Source organism: Sorex fumeus, unplaced genomic scaffold, assembly GCF_029834395.1.
Source record: "Sorex fumeus unplaced genomic scaffold, SorFum_2.1 ptg000002l, whole genome shotgun sequence".
Taxonomy (NCBI): domain Eukaryota; kingdom Metazoa; phylum Chordata; class Mammalia; order Eulipotyphla; family Soricidae; genus Sorex; species Sorex fumeus.
In genome coordinates, this window is record NW_026606059.1 from 28,069,274 (window position 1) to 28,090,067 (window position 20,794).

General features: G+C 38.6%; 1 protein-coding gene across 1 annotated transcript in view; it reads left to right on the forward strand.

The window, feature by feature from the left end:
* The window catches only part of EYA1 (EYA transcriptional coactivator and phosphatase 1), a 165,133-nt gene that overhangs the window by 74,251 nt on the left and 70,088 nt on the right, over window positions 1–20,794 (forward strand). Inside the window, exons 10-11 of the mRNA XM_056136617.1 lie at window positions 10,502–10,641; window positions 11,944–12,027. Of these exons, the coding sequence (XP_055992592.1) occupies window positions 10,502–10,641; window positions 11,944–12,027 (224 nt within the window). The remainder of the gene's footprint in view (window positions 1–10,501; window positions 10,642–11,943; window positions 12,028–20,794) is intronic.

Here is a 20,794-nt window from a genome sequence, read left to right on the forward strand (position 1 = left end):
GGCACTAAAGGTGAATGATGACGGGGAAGATGGACAGACGCTGAGCGCGGGGCCCAGGGCCTCCAGACTAGGTGATGTCTCCCAGAGCCCAAATGAAGGAAGTGTGTTGCAGAAGGAAGGCTTGATTCTGCAGATGGGAAAGTTTGAGAAGGGAAATTGAGACTTACACAGTGAATGTGACAGAAGGGGCATCCTTGGTGAGCCAGATGAAAGGAGTGTGGGTGCAGTAGTGGATAGATGATTTAGGTCATTTAGAAATAGAGTGGGATGGGAAGTTAGTGTGCTCATGACATAAATAATATCTTTTTCTTTTCATCTCTTGTTGGCATGTTCAAGGTAGAATTTCTTTTTTTTTTTTACATTTTTCTCTTTTTTTTTTTTTTTGCTCAAGCAGGCACCAGTAAAGTCTCACAACAAATTGTGAGACTTTGTTGTTACTGTTTTGGGTATATTGAATTCATCACAGGTAGCCTGCCAGGCTTTGCCGTGCGGGCGAGATACTTTCAGTAGCTTGTCAGGCTCTCTGAGAGGAGCAGAGGAATCGAACCCAGGGCGGAGGAATTGAACCTGGGTCAGCCATGTCAGGCATGTGCAAGGCAAACACCTTACCCGTCTCACAATGTTGCTGGGCCTGCTCTAGCAAATCGATGAACAACGGGACAGTGACAGTGATTTTTTTATTTTAATGAATCATTGTGAGATACATTTACAGATTTACAACTTTAATAATTGCATTTCAGTCAAACAGTGTTCAAGTACCCATCCCTCCACCAGTGCCCATTTCCCACCCACAATGTTCCCAGTATCCCTCCCCCCAATTCCCACCCCTTCCCACAATCCCTCTTTCTCTATCCTTTTGGGTGTTATGGTTTGCAATACAGGTAACAAGCAGTCATCGTGTTTGGTCCATAGTCTGCTTTCAACATGCATCTACTATCCTGAGTGATCCCTCCAACCATCATTTATTTAGTGCTCCTCTCCATCCCAACTATCTTTTAACCCTAGCGCATGAGATCAGCTATCAAGTCATGGGGTAGTTCTCCTGACCCTTATTTTAACCATCTTAATTTCTTTTAAGATTGTTTTTTAGGGGATGCATGAGGCATTTGGGGCCAACACATAGGGATGCCAGGGGCTTACTCCTGGCTCTGTGCTAAGAGATACCCTGGTGTGTTTTCAGGGCAGTGCTGGGGATAGAACTGGGGTCTGCCACATGCTAAATAAGTGTTCTACCTGTTTTACCATATCTCCAGCTCAAGGTAGATGTAGTTTAATACCAGCTAGGATAAGAATGCTTAAAAATTACATATAAAATTCCTTTTCTAAGTATAATTAGTACAAAAACTGTAGCACCTTAGCAGCACATGACACTTATTTTCTTTACCACATACTTTCTGCTATTTAATCTTTGTAACAGTTTTGAAGAAATGTTCCTAGTCAAAGAAATCAGGTATCAGTCATGGGATGATCCAGTTACTACAGAGTTGCATGAAGCACACAGTTAGATAAAACACATGTGTATGTGTATACTCGCACAAGTCAAAGCTGTTTTGTAAATAATGTCTTCTTGGGAAAGCCACATTCCTTCATTCATGTGTTATCTGAAGTTGATTTTGTTTTGTAAGTGCAAAATTGAGACATAACAGAGGACCATAAGACTTCCAAAGACATTATTTTCCAGTATAACAATTTCCCCAAATAAATTTGCTGATACCCTTTTTACAGTATAGAAAGCAGTATCTCTACACTATCCCCAAAGAAAGAAGAATGAAAACTAAGTAAGCACCAGACCTCGCCATGGTTATCAGTGACTTTACTGTCTCACTCCTTGATTTCACTGCTTTTGCATCTCTGTGCAAATAAAATACAACTACTTATTACCAATGTCAGGTTCAGTGAATTTAGATAATCTCTGTGAAGATTTCTTCAAGAGCTCTGCCCTTTATTTGTAATCCTTACTGTCTTGGCATAGAAAGATTTTGTCTAATCTGAGATAGCCTATATGTGTCAAGAGTTTCCTCTTAATGAGGAGTTTCATTACATAATTCTATTTGGCAGGGTAGGTGTTTTTTTTTATAGCGGGTAGACTTAGAAATGAGTAAGGAGGACCTCCATCTTCTCAGAGAAGGCCTGCAAGTCTTCCCATGTTCCTCTTCCATATAACCATCACAGGCCTGTCTAGTCCCAGGAGTATAATGTTAGAGCATAAATTTTCTGCTGCCACTTGGATAAATGCGAACATTTATCCTTAAATCTTTAAAGGCCCAACCAGCCTTCACACTGTGCTGTACAACCACATAAAAATTCAAAACTTCTGTGAAGGAAAGCATGATTTAAGAAGAGATCATCATAATTTGAGGAAATGTCAGGTTTGGGAAAAGTATCTGCAACTGTAAAAGGAGGTTAAAGCTTTTATAGAAGTCTCCGAAGAGATATAAAAATATTCAAAGTTTTTGAGCAGCTCAAAATAAATATAATTTCCAAGCACATGTATATGTATCTCCAATGTCTTCTAATTAAATCCCTCCCCCTCCCTATTTTTTGTCTTATAAAATAACCATGACTTCTTCAAAGCAGTAGTAACCAGAGCATGTAAGACTGTGGTAAAATTGGCACAATTTAAATGTATATCATCCTTTTGAAAAACCTTGGCAATGTATATGATAAAGATACCATATAAAGAAAGGTATATACTATATGAAAAATAAAGCTTGACAAGGACTTTGAACTAGATAGAGTAGGCAATAAACCGTGTTGATATTTAGAATTGGGGTTGTCCAAGATATTTTTTATAGATTGATCGGAAGGTTAAAAAGAGAGAGACCCCAAATGGAAAATTTTGCAGCTGTTTTAATCCAGTGTTCTCAATGGATATTCCGAGGATGAAGTGGGATGGGGGAGGGGGGCTTAGATGAAAAGAATGTAAGTTGGGACTCCACAGCATAATATTCAGTGGCCAACTGGTAGGATAAGGTGTCAACAGGAAGAAAACAAGGTCAGAAGTGAGGTCACAGTTAAAAAATTGTCTAGAAACAACGCTTCAATCTATCAATAATAAAACATTAAAGTTAAATAGTCTAGGGCTAGACCTTGCTTCAGTTTACCAAATAAGTAATTGCAAACTGAAAAATGTAGCAATCATTTCTCTAAGGCTGAAGTAGAAATTTTGAATTCAAGGGACCTAAAGGGAACTAAAGGAATTAGGTGGACTCATCTAATTTCCAGTTTTATATTTTTGTTTGCTTGGGTTTTAGTATTGAAGTATTTCTGTAGCCTTTCAGCAGTATTTACAAATGTAAAATTTTAATGATCTTATGTAGACCTTAATATTTTGATTGGATATGTAAACATTGACTTTTAAATAATTTTTAAAATCATTAGAGTTATTTCCTGTTTGTAAATATCTTAACTAGGAGAAATAATTAGGTAATTTTATAGATTTAATAAAGAGCTGAATTAGAAACATGCATACTTATACTTTCAGTTATGGAAATGTTTAGTGTCTGCTTTATGTTCTAGATGATTACTGTGTTCTGAGATCAGAATGCAAAGTAAATTTTCCCAAAAATAAGAGTGATGGGCATGTGCCCAAAATAACTCCATAAAATTATGAGCTACTGTGAACATAATTTTGTGTGATTGCAAAAGTTGTGTAAGCCTATGATAGTGTTAGGTGTAATTATAAAAGAGAAATTAAAATTGAGATGGGGGACTTGCAAAGTAGATGCATGAACTTTATCTTTAGGAGAAATAGGAATTCCACAGGCATATCTGGGGGGGGGGAAGGATAATAGGTGATACATTCCTAGAAAAGGGAACAGCATAATCCGTCAGGAAATAAGATAGAACTTTCAGAAAACTCAGGTAATTAGAGGTCTCTATGTAAAGTGTAGACTGTGAAAAAGAGAGAGTGATTAAATTATCAGAGAATAATTCAGGGGAACATTTTTTTTCCCAGGGTAGAAAATAGCATAGAATATTAGCACCAACTATGATATTAAGTCCCTTTATATGTATATTTTAATCTCATTTATCTCCATTTTATAGCTAGTGAAAGAACCATAGAAAAGGTCCATGATTACACAAAGTCATCTGGCTAATAATATTGTTAATAAATGAGAAGCTCAAGATTTGAAATGGGTTACTTGCGTTCATAGCTCAGTATCCTCAAATCTAGACTATATTTCGTATTTTCTTCTGGGAATCTGGAGCTTTGTGGTACAGACAATAATTTAAGGGCTGCAGGTAAAAAAAAACTTGAAAATGGCCTTTTGTAAGAAAAGAGACCAGGGATAAGAAAGCGTAGGAAGGAAAAGGCTTAGAACTTCGATATGATTTAACCTGAAACTTGGTAAACTGGGTCTATGTCGGTTGCATTAATCATAATTATTAACAGAGAAGAACAATTCAGTTTGGGTCATGTTTAGTTTTAGAATTCATAGAGTCCTCTTAAGGCCTAGAAAACAGGAGGGCATCAGATCAGAGATCAGGTACCGATTTTGAGTCTTCTGTCTGGAGTTTATCACTGAAAAATCTCTTGTGCAGAATCTACTAACCACTGAGAGCCTGTAGTGAGCTAAGAGAACCATTGTGCAATAATACTCAAAATTCATCTGGTATACTAATAACTATCTATTTCTAATCTGTGATAATATAACGGATTTGCTTTAGAATGTACCCAAATGCATCACTGTTTACTTGATTTGTTTAATATAGCAAGACTGGCTGACTAAGCATTGCTAATAGTAACATCTTGATGTAGACATTTTTTTGTCTCTTAGAGAGGGATAGACATAGAAAGATTACATCCATCTGGGGGATATAAAATAACAAAATATGAGATTAATACCCAAGAATAGCTGAGATCAACACCAGGAGGATTACTCCATAGCTTAGAGGCCAGCCGGGTATTCTAGGGGAAAGGACAGTTCAGATAGAGAAGGGAGCCCCAAATAAAGGGTATTTGGAGGATCGTCCCAGGAGGGGAGATGCATGTTGAAAGTAGACTATGGACTGAACATGTTTTCCACTCAATGCCTCTTTTGCTGACCACAACACCCAAAAGGAGAGAGAGAACAAAAGGGAATGCCCTGCCACAGTGGCAGGGGGGGATGGGGGGGATGGGGGGGAGGGATATTATCCATGGTGGTGGAAAATGGGCACTGGTGGAGGGATGGGTATTTGATCATTGTATAACCGAAACCCAAGCACAAAAATTTGTAAATCTACAACTGTACCTCATGGTGTTTCACTAATAAAAAATAAATTAAAAAAATAGAGATGCAATTAAGATTTGAAAAAAAAGAAAGAAAAGAAACCAGAAACAAAATAAAAAGGCTTCATATACCAGTTCCATGTGCTTGGGAAAAAGGTAGTTGGGACAGAGAGGGGGCGAGTAAGTAAATGATGATTGGAGGGATCGCCCAAGTTGGAAGATATATACTGAAAGTAGATCAAGGACCAAACACAATGACCTCTTAGTATCTGTATCACAAATCACAATGCCCCAAATTAGAGAGAGAGTAAGAAGGACTGTACCTGCCACAGAGGCAGGGAATGAGGTAGAGTGAGGGTGGTGGATGGGACACTGGAAACAATGGTGGTGGAAAATGTGCACTGGTGGAGGGATGGGTGCTCTAGCATTGTTCAAATGAAATGCAATCATGCAAGTTTGTAACTGTAGTGATCCAATATGATCAAGCTGATCCAATAAAACTTGTTTAATGAAAATAAAAAAACAGAATGAAAACTTTATTGAATTTGGTGATTATAGTGTCATCAGCAGCATTTTAGGGGATTTAATTCCTCCTTACTCTGTACTGTCTGCTCACGTGTTTTTATACTACCAGTCTTTCTCTGGAATGCTTCTCAGATCTATACTTTCAGCACAGATGCCAAAGACCTTTGTGATGCTGAAAGTACTCTCAGAAACAGTACTCTTTGTTTCATCTCTTGTTCCGTTTGATGTTCCTGTTTAGTCTTTCTTTCTTGACATCTTCTTTCTTCTGTAATACATAACCATGATTTTTGCTTCATACTCCAACAGTGTTTTTGTTCTGCCTATCCATTATACACATTCTCTTTACTTAGATCCATTTCTTTAATGATATTTTATAAAGTGTAAGTTTTGGAAATGAAACCCAGCCCACTTTCCTTTCCCAAGAGCTGTTTAGTAATCTACCGAATGTATTTTCTTGAGTGCTCAAGACTTTTTAAGTTCATTGAACACAAAACTGGACTTGAGTTCATACCTACATTTTTTGTCTGTTGTTTTCTTATTTTGTATGTCGTTATTGGATACCATCACCAAACCCAGGTCCTTATGCATACAAAGCATTCGCATTCTTCTTGGGCTGTGTATACTCCTAGTCTATATGCCTTACCTACATACTTAAACTATAATTTCTTCTTTTTGGTAAACCCCAAACCTCATATTACATTTTGCTCAGATGCCAAGCCACTGGCATGAGCATCATCCTTGATTTCCTTCTCTTTAGCGATAGCACAGTGGGTAGGGCGTTCGCCTTACAAGCGGTCAACATGGCCGACCCGAGTTCGATTCCTCCGCCCCTCTCGGAGAGCCCGGCAAGCTACCGAGAGTATTGGATATGCCAGACACAGTAACAACAAAGTCTCCAATGGAGACGTTACTGGGCTCGCTCGAGCAAATCGACGATCAACGGGAGGGCCTTTACCTTTACCTTTACCTCCTACTATCACTTCAAATCTGTAGTTTTTTCTGCACTCTTATCTGCAGTTGTACCACCACTGTCCTTCACTTGGGTTACAGAATTTCCTTCAGGCTTGGCACCCTTTTTGAAGTCTTTGCTCATCACCAGTGCTGAGCAGCCCTGAAGCTTGAACCATGTATCTAGAAGGTAGATATGATATCACTTTGTTTAACTCATTTCCTAGCACTTAAGTCTCTTTCTTTAGTCTTCCTTTATGGATGCAGGTCAGTTTGAGAGTTCCCACACCACCCCAGTTTTTTTTCTTTTTTTTTTTCATTTGAGTCACACCCGGCAATGCACAGGGGTTACTCCTGGCTCTGCACTCAGGAATTTCTCCTGGCGGTGCTCAGGAGACCATATGGGATGCTGGGAATCGAATCTGAGTCTGCCATGTGCAAGGCAAATGCCCTCCCCACTGTGCTATTGCTCTAGTCTCACCACCCCAGTTTTTACACATGTCTTTCTCAGTCTTTTTTATTTTTGCATATGCACATGTCCCTTCTTAAAACACATTTTTATTTTCTTTCCCTGGTGAATTCATGACCCATTTTCAGGAAGCTTCTATAGTCTTTTATTTCTGAGTTATGTAGACTTCTTAGTGGCTTCCCTAACATCTTTTCATGACATACTCTGCTTTACATTGGTTTATAATTTCTCTTTTTTTGTCCATGAATCAGTGCCTTTTCCTGAATCATAAGCCCCAAGAAAACAGGAACCATAAGTGGACGATACATCACTATACTTTGGACATTTAATATATATCAGCGTTCAATTAATGTTTGCTAAATGAAATAAATTGTCTTCTGAGGAATTTCACATATATTATCTCAGTGGGGGTAAAGCGAACAATTTGGAGAGGATTTTAACGAAACATGAGATGTTGGTGGATTAGAAGATTAAATTATTTGTTGAGTTGTTTTGCAGGACTAGGAGGAAGGAGAAATTAGGATCAGGAAAGCTGGTTAGGAGAGTAGAAGCATTTAAATTCCACCTCACAGAACAAAGAGGAAGAGATTTGTCTTTTCAACTCACTTGAACCATTTAAATTTTGTCTTCCTTCTAATAAGTTCAGATCTGTAAGGGGGCTGTGTGATCACGTTTAAAGCTACCAGATTGATCATGTACCAGATTGTCAATCCTTCAGAACTTTTTTTCTAGCTAAAAAACTTCAGAAAACATGGTATACAAATACTCTAATATTCTTTGCTCATTGAATCTGTTTCTTTGGGAGAGATGTTTAAAATGTGAGTAATCAACTATTGATAGCATTTCTTTAAAAAAAATTGAGATGGAATGTGTTTTTAAATAATTATATTTAAAATAAGGATAAAGAGTAACTGAAGGAGAGGACAATCAGTGAAAAGCCTAGGGCAAGAGAACCTATTAATAAACCAAACAGAGGGTACAGAGGTTAAGGATCTTGCCTTGAAAGCAGTTGATCAGGTTTAAAACCCAGTATCTCCTCACACACTTCAAGAGTGACCCCAGAGCCAGGAGGAGTTCCTTTGATACCACTCAGAATTCAGACGAATCAAAAATAAAATTAAAAAGCTAAGTAAGAAAAAGGACTTTGAGGATAAAGTTATTCCTTAAAGTTTCTTGTATTCAAGGCAAAAGAAATAGTGATTAGATACATGGCTTGATTTTTTATTTAGCTTCTTCTGAAATATGAACTTCAAAAACTGAAGAGCAAGCCAAAGAAAGAGTACAGTGGGTAAGGCACTTGCTTCAAATCATTGGCACTGCATACGGTCCATGGAGCACACAGAGCCAGAAGCCCTGAGCAATGCCAGTTGTGGCCCTAAAACAAAAACTGAAGGACTCACAATTCAGAATAAACTTTTCAATCGTGTATTTTCAAGTACAGGTTGAATTAGAGACCATCTGTTCCAGTTTCAAAGGAAATACTTTGTTTTCAGATTATTAAAGGTTGGGATGTATTGTTCTCTCATGTGGTGACTCACTGAGTTCTCCTTAAGATATTGGTTGTATTTAAAGAAAAGGAATACTAAGACTTATATCTCAAAGCAAAACTTATGACATAATGGCACAGAAGATGCATCATTTGGAACATGTTGAGAAGACGCGAGCTATTTGCCTCAGCAACAAATACTTTAATATAGACTTAAAGAAAGCCTAACTCTGACCATCTTGCGAAGGGTTCTAATAGTTTTATGAGAGGAGTTAGCTTCAGATAAATTTCAAATAGCTGAGTAAATTAACTCATAGAGTAGTTATTTTGGACTTTGTATGGTATAACTGGAAACCAGCATTATGATTTACAAGTCTGTTAATTATGGTTCAAGATATAATTAATCAATATATTTTTAAATCATATGGTAGTTTCTGGGGACAAAAATCACAAATATAAGCAGTTTACATGAGAACATTTGCTGTCTTGTTCTTACTGCAGAGGACATGCAAAAGTAGGAATCAAGTAGACCTTCAGTAGAGGAAGGTACAGGCTACTTCACATGCTGTAGAAATGGAGTTTACTCTGAAAAATCCTTTCCTACTTAGTCTTTTCCCATAAGGTTTTGGAGATGCTCTTAAACTTGGAGGTATTAGTGAGACCAAGTGGTGTGAAACTTGAATGGCCTCAGTAGATTGAACACATTCAAAATGAGTAGGTGTATTGACAAAAGCTATCTAGTGTTCATCTCTTCTTTATAACTTGTTTGTGAAATATGATATTACATGAAAAATAATCATTTTCCCATATTAGACAGGCAGATTCCAACCTATATCTACAAGAGAAATCAGGCAAAATTCCTTGTGATGAGAGCCAGCACGTGGGTACTTTGTGCAATGAGGAGAGGTGGGATTGTTTGATAGGTAAACTAGGTGGAAAAAGAAAACACACACACACACACACACACACCTAAAGATGATAGCAATGATATTTTTCTCATTCTGCAATCAGAGTCTCCCCATTCCAAACCCATTGCCCAGCTATTCCTCTGAACCAGTTGTGGATTGTTTTTTATTTAGTGGTTTTTGCATTATTGTTTCCATGATTTCTCTGAGTGCCCAAATAAGTAATTTTAATTTGCTATCTCATTTGGGAGTTTGGTTTAAAGGGACTATGATATAGAATGAGCCTATGATGAGCTGTGTATGAACAATGCCCATATATCAGCTTTACTTAACTTGCTATTCCTTGTTCTCACATAAAATGTGGGATAAAGGGAGACTCTATGTCTATCAAGGAAATGTGAAAGTATGAAGATTGGTGGAGAGTGGGGGGTGCATGGTGGAGGATAGGGGTGGAGAGGGTGCTCATTATAGAATCATAGAGAACCAGAAAGAAATCTAGACAACTTAGTACAACCTCTTATCTCCCATTTCAATTAAATGTCTCATCACATACTGTTTTATTTCTTTTAAAAAATATCGGGAGCCACACCTGGTAGTGCTTAGGGACTCCTTCCATCTTGATTCTTGAGCATTATTCCCCACCATTGCTCAGGAATTCCTTTGCAGTGCCAGGAATCCAGCCCAGGCTTCCACATGCAAAGCATGCACTTCCGCCCTTTGGGTCATCCCCCAGCCTGATCACTCATTCTTCTGAAACAAATCTGTAAGTCTATCTAGATTAGAATCTATCTGTCTACAATCAACGATTTCAAGTGTTTTATCAATGCATGTAAAAGAGAATCTGAGCAGAACAAAGTGTGTTTCGCTCTCAAACTTCCCTATGAAATTAACTAAGGTCAATCTTGGCACATGGAGCTAGAACTGGGACTAAAATCCTTCCTGTATTTCTGCAGAGTACAGTACAATCCACAGTCCATCAACACCCATTAAGGATTCAGATTCTGATCGATTGCGCCGAGGTTCAGATGGGAAATCACGTGGACGGGGCCGGAGAAACAACAACCCTTCACCTCCACCAGATTCTGATCTTGAGGTATATATCATTGCCATGCCCAGATGTAAAACATGTCTTTGTAGGGCCTATATACCTGTTGCATAAATAAATGCCAGTGATGATGGTCTCTAAAATATTTCTGAAAGTGCTTTCTTATCTTCGCTAATGATAAGCAAGCATTTTCTCCCTTTATATTAATAAAGCATGACAGTTTTTTCTGTTTTCTCTTCCATTTTACCATATGATAAAAGACGTTTATTTCTCTCCAAGGCAATACAGTAAACTAATAGCATTGTATTTAAACAAAATTCTCTTGTACTGCTCTGAATCTTAGCCATTTCAATTAAGTAAGTGTGGTACTAAAGATGCTTAGTTAAATCTACTTTGAAATTAAAGACACACTTAGGTATATTGAGAGAAGAAAGCCCGGAATGTTCTAAAGTGAAATGGTAATCACCTTCTGAGACATGTTTTGGTGGAGTTCAAAAGCAGGAGGGATTACATAAAACTTTAAAGGGTGGTAGATTTCATAGCCTTGAATCTGCTGCAATTAAGTTTCTGTTTTTTGCCAAAGTAAAATCTGATGGTGGAAAACATGATTACTTTGGCTGAAAAGATGAAAATTTTCCAGCAGAATCGATGTGTATGAATATGCACTGGTATGAGTAGAAATGGGATAAAAAACAGGCTTGGGAGGTCTTCTGTGGTATCTCAAAGACCTTTTAGAAATGAGTTTTGCTAATCTAATTCCAAACACTCTGAGACCATATCCAAAAGCCCATGCCATCTGTGGCATAAGTTAGCTATGTTATCTGCACAAAACATGGAAGCTAGAAGTTTACACACAGTCCATTTGATAATAGCCACAGGTAACATAATTGCTATGAAACTCTAGTCTTATGTGAACTTTTTTACATGTGGTTTTAAGAGAGTAAAAAGATTCATCGTTTAAACATTTCTCCATTCAAAGAGAGCAGAGATAACAAAAAGATCAGTTGAATGATTGCTTCACTGGTTGTCTCTATCTCAGAAGTTACAAAAAGTGACTATTTTAGCTAATTTTTCTTCAGAGATAGATTCTGCTAGAGAAGTGAATATCCATTTCTTTGCTATATTTATATTACCAGTACTAATATAGTTGTATAGTTGTCCTCTTATCCCTTGTCTGAGGTTTTTTCTCATAAAAGCTGGGAGATGCCCATTGGAATGGTTACAGTTTTAAAAATTGTAAATTCAGGATTTTAATTTTTCTTCCATTTTAAGACTCCTTTTCTTGTTGATGCTAGCTGAATATCAGGTTTCTTAACCAGAGGAAAGACATTGATTTGTTCTTTTTTGTAGAGAGTGTTCATTTGGGACTTGGACGAGACAATCATTGTGTTTCATTCTTTGCTTACTGGGTCCTATGCCAACAGATATGGGAGGGTGAGTACCTATATGCATTTTTTTTATTATTTCTTTAGAGGAATTGTGCTTAGGATTGAATGTTTTGTTCAAATGGGATAACAGTTCAATTTTAAATAGCACTGTAGCGCTGCACTGTCTTCCTGTTGTTCATCGATTTGCTTGAGCGACCCTGTAACGTCTCTATTGTGAGACTTGTTGTTACTGTGTTTGACACATCGAATATGCCACGGGGAGCTTGCCAGGCTTTGCTGTGCAGGCAAGATACTCTCGGTAGCTTGCCGGGCTCTCTGAGAGGGGCGGAGAAATCGAACTCGGGTTCGGCCGTGTTGGCCACGTGCAAGGCAAATGCCCTACCTGCTGTGCTATTGCTCCAGTCCTCAATTTTTAATAAAAAATTTAAATCATAGAAGTAAAACATAATGATACATTGATATAGTCAGATATATACATAAGGCAAAAATTAGAAATAAATAAAAGGAGAATTTGTTTCATACATATAAAGTTAGGTTAGTAGGGCTGGAGCGATAGCACAGCGGGTAGGGCGTTCACCTTACAAGCGGCCAACATGGCCAACCCGAGTTCGATTCCTCCGCCCCTCTCGGAGAGCCCGGCAAGCTACCGAGAGTATTCGATATGCCAGACACAGTAACAACAAAGTCTCCAATGGAGACGTTACTGGGCTCGCTCGAGCAAATCGACGATCAACGGGAGGGCCTTTACCTTTACCTTTACATATAAAGTAAGAGCTGGGAAGTTAGGTCACTAGGAAAGCACATTCCTTTCATGGGTGAGGTCCAGGGTTTGATCACTGCCACCACCTGTCCCCCAAAATAGAAAAGAAACTTAGCACAATTAAATTCATTTGGGGGGCCTGGAACAATAGTGCAGGACCTGAGCCTACCAGGAGTGATCTGTAATGAAGAGCCAGGAGTAAGCCCTGTGAACCTTCAGAGGGGGTCTAATCCCCCCTCCACGCGCACACAAATAAATGATACATTTTCATTTCAAAACTCTGAAAATAAAAGTGATTCAATGCTATCTAAGATGAAAAATTAAAATATATTGATGAAAATTTATAATTTTTTAAATTGGTGCTCCACTTTTATTCTCTTTATTTCAGTATAATCAGAAGACAATGTATTTCTATGTTTTGTGTTTTCAGTGATTAGTAACATTAGTCATTTAAGGTTTTTTTTTATTTACAAATTTTTGTGCTTGGGTTTCAATTGTTCAATGATCAAATACCCATCCCTCCACCAGTGCCCATTTTCCACCACCATGGGTCCCAGTATCCCTCCCACCCCCATCCCCCCCCATTCCACCCTACCTCTGTGGCAGGATATTCCCTTTTGTTATGTCTCTCATTTTGGGTGTTGTGGTTTGCAAAAGAGGCATTGAGTGGCAATCATGTTTGGTCTAGTGTCTACTTTCAGCATGCTTCTGCCATCCTGGGGGGATCCTCCCAACACCCTTTATTTGGTTCTCCTTTCTCTATCTGAGCTCCCTTTTCCCCTAGAATGTGTGGCTGGCCTCCAAGCCATGGAACAAAACTCCTGGTACTAATCTCAGCCACTCTTGGGTGTTAGTCTCCTATTTTGTTATTTTATGTTCCCCAGATTAATGCAATCTTTCTATGTCTATTCCTCTCTTTCTGACTCATTTCACTTAACATGATACTTTCCATGTAGTACCACTTGTATGTAAATTTCATGACTTCCTCTTTTCTAACAGCTACATAGTACTCCATTGTGTAGATGTACCAAAGTTTCTTTAACCAGTCATCTGTTCCCGGGCCAGTCATTTACTTTTAAATCACCGTCTATGAATAATCTACATAAGTTCCTTTGCTGTAGGGATAAATTTACATGGTGGAATATAAAATTGGGTCTGTGACTGACTATAGGATAAATACATCCACGTTTGAGTTGTAAGAATACTTCCTTTGGTGGTATAGGTAGCACTGTCTGTCTGTAACACTGTCCTCCCATTGTTCATCGAGTTGCTTGAGCGGGCCCAGTAACTTCTCCATTGTGAGACTTGTTGTTACTGTGTTTGGCATATTGAATACATCGCGGGGGCAAGATACTGTCGGTAGCTTGCTGGGCTCTCTGAGAAGGCTGAAGGAATCAAACCCGGCTCTGCTGGGCCGGCAAATGCCCTACCACTGTGCTATCGCTTGGTGGTGTAGGTAAAGAATAATATTGCTAACTATCTTTCATGGATAGAATTTTAGTTGCTGTGCTCAGCATTTGGATTTCCAAAGTCTTAGAAATTCTTTTTGATGTATTTATGGTTGCATGAATGTTTTTGTATAAAAATTATGTTTCATAAGTCTCTGGAGAGAATTTCTGAAAATATTTTATGAAAACAATGTTTCTCATTTAAAAGTCTTTAAAGAAAAAATACTACATGTCTTTGGTACTTTAAATCATTGATTTGGGGAATTAAGGATTCTGTTATTTCTTTGTGACTCCAGGTGTTTTATCTAATTTTCTATTAGAGGAAGACAGACAAAAATGTAGATGATTAAATTTGGATTATTTAGAGTGAGGTGACTATAACCTACTGACTTCATGTCAGTTATAAGCCATAAATCATTGGCTTACACAGAAAATTCACACCTTACTTGAAAACCCCTGATTTCTTAGAATTTTTCACTCAGCTCTATCTAAAAATAATGATTGCATATACCATCAGTTTAATTTTTTTAAATTACCAACCATTTGTATTTTGAGGTTCTATCACTTAGTATTGTGTTTATTTATTTTCTTGTTATCAGACATATGATTTAAAAATAAACATTTTAAAGTTCCAAAGTATATATTCTTTAAAGATTTAAAATGTTAGATGTAAACTTAGTCTACATTTACAAGATGGGGGTCATGGCAAAAGCAACCTCAGAAAGCCTCAGTAGGTAAGGTCTCCAGAGCATTTGGTCATACAGCCACAAGCAGAAGTGTAGATTGAGCAAAGGGGTTGGTATCTGAGAGATACAGAGGTCAGTGTGCCAGAATTTGATGAGAGAGAGAGAGAGAGAGAGAGAGAGAGAGAGAGAAGATGTAGCGATGGGGGGTGGGATGAGGGCAGTTACAGATGATCTTTTATCCAGAGTCAGTGGGTTCTTCTCATTGTACAGCCTCTTAGAACTCACTAGGGGACTTAGTAGAGGGTATGCCCAGTTCTGATATATATATATTTTTGCTTTTTGGGTCACACCTGGCTATGCTCAGGGGTTAAGTCCTGACTCTACACTCAGGAATTACTCCTGGCAGTGCTCAGGAGGTTTGGGGAGGTGGGGGGAATGATATAGGATGCTGGGGATTGAAGCCATCTTGGATGCATGCAAGGCAAATGCCCTACCCATTGTACTATCACTCGTCCTCTGATACCAATTTTAATAATTACTTTGGAGAATGATAGAGGGAAAGAGAAGTTGGAATACCAAAGTGTAGATTTTGGTAGTGATCTGAATCACTAGCCAGAGAGGAGAGATGTGAATTGCATTCTTTGACAGATAGAAAGATAGAATTTGAAGTGATTTTTATTGAGCTAGTGTGCAGTAAGCAACAGGAATGAAAAAATCATTCCCAGGTTTCTGTCCTGAGTTACTGGAAGAATGGTGATGTATCAGTTGAGCTAGGGAAAAGCTTATTTGGAAGAAACAGAAAGGTAACTGTTGGACAAGTCTAAAATGCCTATAAAAGCAACCACTTGCAGCAGGCAAGGAGGTCACTGGAGGGTGAGTAGGTGACACAAGAGTGGTTAGGACTGTAGGTGTCAAATTAGAGTTGACAGGGCATTACTGAGAGTAGAAGCTCTTCAGACTGTCTCATCTTGATTTTGTTTTTTTGGGGGTCACACCTGGCAGTGCCCAGAGCTCCCTGCTCTTTCTGTGCTCAGGGATCACTTCTGGAGGGGCTCCAGTACCAAATGGGGTGCTGGAGATGACAACTAGGTTGGCTATGAGCAAGGTGAGTGCTGTACACACTGTATCATCTCTCTGGCCCACCCTCAATTTGATTTTCTTCAGAAGCATTACTAAGTGCCTTCTTCATGATGAAAACTAGTGGTCAGTCTGTCACCTCGTTGCCCAGAGGTTTTCTTTCCTCCCTTTTTGACAGGGTGAATTAAAAATGCATTGCTAAGAATGTTGAGTAGTAACATGAAGTATACAAGAAAGCTTGCTTAATGGTCTTTTCATCATAGAACTTTAGAGTCAGGCAGCATTTGCTCTCAAATCTGATGCTGATGCTTTGCAAAAATACGTGGTTCATCAAAGATTCTTCCAAATGTGAGTAATACTCAGGTCCATCAATACATCTTGCAGCCCTTTTGTTCCATTGGGGCATTGAAGAGAAAAATTTTAAAGCAATTCAGAGGCAAGCCTTATTTCTTGGGGCACAAAGTCTGTGGTGTTCCTGAGCATTGTCAAGGGGAGCATGTGGCTGGGCCTTACTCCACAGGCATATAAAGAAATGAATGCCTGACAATGTGGTAGCTGTTCCGTCTCTATGGGAACCAGATACTTGAGAAGTAGCTTAGTCACAGTGGCTTAGGCGACTCTATGAGTAGGCCATTCAGTAAGGGGATACAGGATCTGGTTGATATAATGCAAAATTAGGGCATGTTACAGCAATATGTACAAAAAAAAGTTTGAGAATGTCCCACCTTCTATGTAATTCTAGCTGTGGGAAGCAGGCCTATTGGGTGTTAGAAGGAAGTGTTGTTTTATAACAAAGGTGATGGGAACAAAAAGAGGGTGCTAGGTACAGTAGGGGCTTGGCTAGGGAAAGAAAAGAAACAGCATATTCGGAGGAAAGTTCAGTCTGAGGGTGTTAATCTAAATTAGCAGGTTAATAATATTGGTACCAGATTTTTTGGTTTAGTGCATTCTAAAAGTTGCATTCATACTAATTCCAAATTCTCTCATTTCACAGAAGAAAGCTAGTCTTGATTTTTTTTTTCATTGAATGGACTCTAAAATTTGCAGTATTTTCTGATTGTTAATCCCACAGCACAGACCCAAATTTATATTTCAAGTTAGCATTGTGTAGAGACTCTCCAAGTTATCTATACCCCACAGTTTATTTCAATAATTTCTTATTATTGCATAAAACCTGTGTTTCATCTAAATTAGGGCTAGAATAGTTTTTCAGAGTATTGAGCCTTTGTTTTCACTTTATACAACAACCCATATGAACACTTTGGGTAACATGAAACATAGACTTTTTCATTGTAGGTCCTACTTATTTATTTTTGAATTTGGGGGCCATATCTGGTGGTGCTCAGAGATTACTCTTTGCTCTGTACTCATGACCTGGTGGGTTCAGGGTACCAAATGGAATGCCATGGACCAAATCCAGGTGGGCTCTGTGCAGGGCAAACCCCTCCCGTTATACTTTCTGGCCCCTGGAGGTCCTACTTTTTAAGAATTTCCTTTGTGTGGACTGGGGAGAAAGCACAGGTCTCAGGGGGCATATGCAGGACCCAAGTTTGATAACAGCAGCACATGTTCACCCAGCCTATGTGGGTTGTCTAGAGGCTTTGCCGTCCCCACAATACTGCTAGGATGGTCCTGGTGGTCCATAGCGTAGCAGGGGCTAAGCAACACTGTCTTCTTTGGCCCAAGCATTGAACTGTCTGGTCCAGATGACTAAGACCCGCTGAGCATTGCTTGGGAGGCACCACCAAACCCAGACTTTCTTATGTGTCCACTGCACATTTAATTTAGCATTCACTTGCTGAAACTGATCTTAGCAAGTTGTATATTTTATTCAACATAAAAAAAACCTACTAATCTGGCATAAAATGATTTTTATTTTATGCCAGATTAGTATTATAAGAGTTGAATTTTTTTAAAAAAATAAGACCTACTTAGTTCTGGCCAATGAGTGATATGTGGTGGTGTCTTTAAGTGTATAAAGTATCCAGTATATGATACAACTTATGATATAGTAGAATTTCAGATTAAAACTGAAATAGACCAAGGTATAAATTTGTGCTCTTACTATTCAGTTATTTAACTTTAGTAAGTCTTTTAAGCAGAATTATTTTCTATAAGGTGATTATTTAACTAGAAAAATTATTTTAAGAATCTATTCCTATGAATAGTGTCTCAAGCAATCAGGTAGAGGGGTTGAAATTTAAGTTGGGTCATAGACTTAAGGGACCCATCACTGTCTTTTCTTTGGGGGTGAGAGGGATCCCAGAAAGTGCTCAGGAAGTCTGGGGTCTCTCTGTCCAAGGGTTCTTAACCAATCATACTCATAGTTCAGTGCTCCAGCTCGAGGGTGCAGTGCTGCAGTTACCCATGTTACCCTGATGGTGCTTGGTATCTCCAAGGCTGCAGCCAGAGATGCTGAGAGACTGTGTGGTGCTGGCGACCAAATCAGTGTTGGCCATATGTAAGGCATGAGTCTTTTTGTTTGAGGGCTGTACCTAGCAGTGCTTAGAGCTTACTTTGGCACTGTGCTCAGGGATCACTCCTAGTGGTGCTCAGGGGAACGTGTGATGTCCAGGATCAAAACCAGGTCATTGTAAACTTACTGTATCCAGTGCAAGTCATGAGTTTTGATTCTTTGTAATAACTCTTAGGACCCACTGTATCATATTAATAGCAATAAACCAATTACAAGCCTTTTACCGATATGATGGTTCCATTATGAGTATCTGTTTTACTGTGTATTAAGCCAATGGTTTTCAACTGCTGATTGGGCACACATGCTGGGCTGCAAAAATTTTCTGCCTATCCTTAAAAAAGTTTTTGTCTGAATTGTTAAGCCTTGTCAGTGATAAAAAGCCAAATAGAAGGGTCAGAGAGATATTACAAGTATTAAAGAGCTCTTGGCCCTATATACAGCTGAATCTGGTTTGACCTTACTGCATACGGTCCCTGAGCACAACTAAGAGTAAGCCCCCCGCCCTTTTTTGTGGTTCAAAAATAAAGGAAAATTAAAAATAAATCCAAGAGAAACTAAATGGACATCTGTGCAGTCTCCATCCTGACACGACAGTCAGTGTTAGCCAAAATTCTAGTCAACGAGCAGCCATGTTATGTACTAACGCTATTTGAATTAAGTACCGCATTCTTGCAGCTCAGTAGCATTTTTGTTCACTGCTCCATTTCTGTTTATTTTTAAATTCAAATGACTATACAATTTTAATTCCACACATCAGGTTTGAAAGTCACTACACAAATTGTTATTATAAATGCTGTTTTTGTTTTTTCCCCCGGTGATCCCTGGAATCCTTGGTATGAAAAAGGTTGGAAACCAGTGTCCTAGGCTTCTCAGAGGGCCCAGCTCTCAGAGAAGGGTTTAGGTGTGTGGTTTCCCTAGAAAGTGTGTTATCGTCATCAATCAGTACATTAATGAAGAAAAACTGGGAGCTGGTGATCCATTCCATTGCATCTAGTCCAGTTAACCAATAAAGTCTGCTGTATAGTACGCCCAGATTCAGGAGTACCATCCAACTCCGAACAGTTTCAAAGCTGAACTTCTTTCAAGGTTGTTTCCAGGTAAAGATACCAAATTGTGGGGTCCGGAATGATAATACAGCCAGTAGTGTGTTTGCCTATCACGTGGCCAATCCCTGGTATCAGCCTATGGTCTCCTGAGCACCGTCAGAGGTAATTTCTGAATGCAGAGCTAGGAGTGGTAACCTCTGAGCACCACCAAGTATGACCCAAAAAATTAAAAAACCAAACAAACAAAACAGATACCTCAATCATTTTGACTCCCAGTAGCTTCCTTAAACTACATAAAATTTGTTTACCTTATCTAAATAGAATGATCTCTTTGTTGGAAACTCAAGACCAGGTAAACTTTTCTGGAAATGATCTGATAGTAAAACTTTTTGCATTTGTGGGTCATGCAAAAATAAATCATTAATAAATTCCATGTTAGTAGTGCTAATGATATTTAAGTGAATACTATAGATGTGTTCCATTCCAATTGTAGTTTAAAGTTTTAAAATTAGAATGTTTGCACCTTTCACGTATCATGAAATTATTCTTCCATTGATTTTTCAAGATGAAGGTGGGTGCTTAGATTGATACACCATATCTCAAGTCAGATCTGTTTCATGGCCTAGTTTTATAAAAAAATAATGTGTTTCAGGGAACTTATATGGCCCACAAAATCCCAAATAGTATGTATGCACTAGTTTAAAACTTTATCTGTTCTCTATAGAATAAGCAAAAAAATTGTCTTCCCGGTTTTTGTTTCTCCTCTGAGCCTTAATTTTTTTTCTGTTTGCCCAAATTGATTTTGATTGAGGCATCATAATTTGCAATGGTATTGTGATTATTCTTTGGACATTATGTTGAGGAAACTTCCCATGGACTTCAGAGCTCCATTGTAAGTGTAGAGGTTCAGTTTCACACTGCTAAGAAGGCCAGTCAATTGGGCCAATGAAGAGACAAGGGGATGGATGGAGAAAGAGCTTCGTGGCAATAAGCCAGCGGTTGGAAAAGCCATTTGTTTGCACTGTCTCAAGAAGCATTTTCATAGGAATAAAAGAATGGGGAAGCACAGGTTTCAGAAAGGCAGACTGGTGGGTGCCAGAGTAATCAATAAACTCCTTCCTGGGCTGGTCCCCTGAGTCAGACTTTGCATATGACTGCAAATAAAGATTTCGCTCTAGAGTTTTCACCCTCTTCTCCATGGGGATAAGAAAAGGAGGACATCCTCAACATTTTCAGCCATCCCTGACCAGACAGGTTTTCTGGCTTCTGATAGGAAATTTGCCTCAGTTATCTATTTATTTTTAGCCAGCTTCCCCGGGG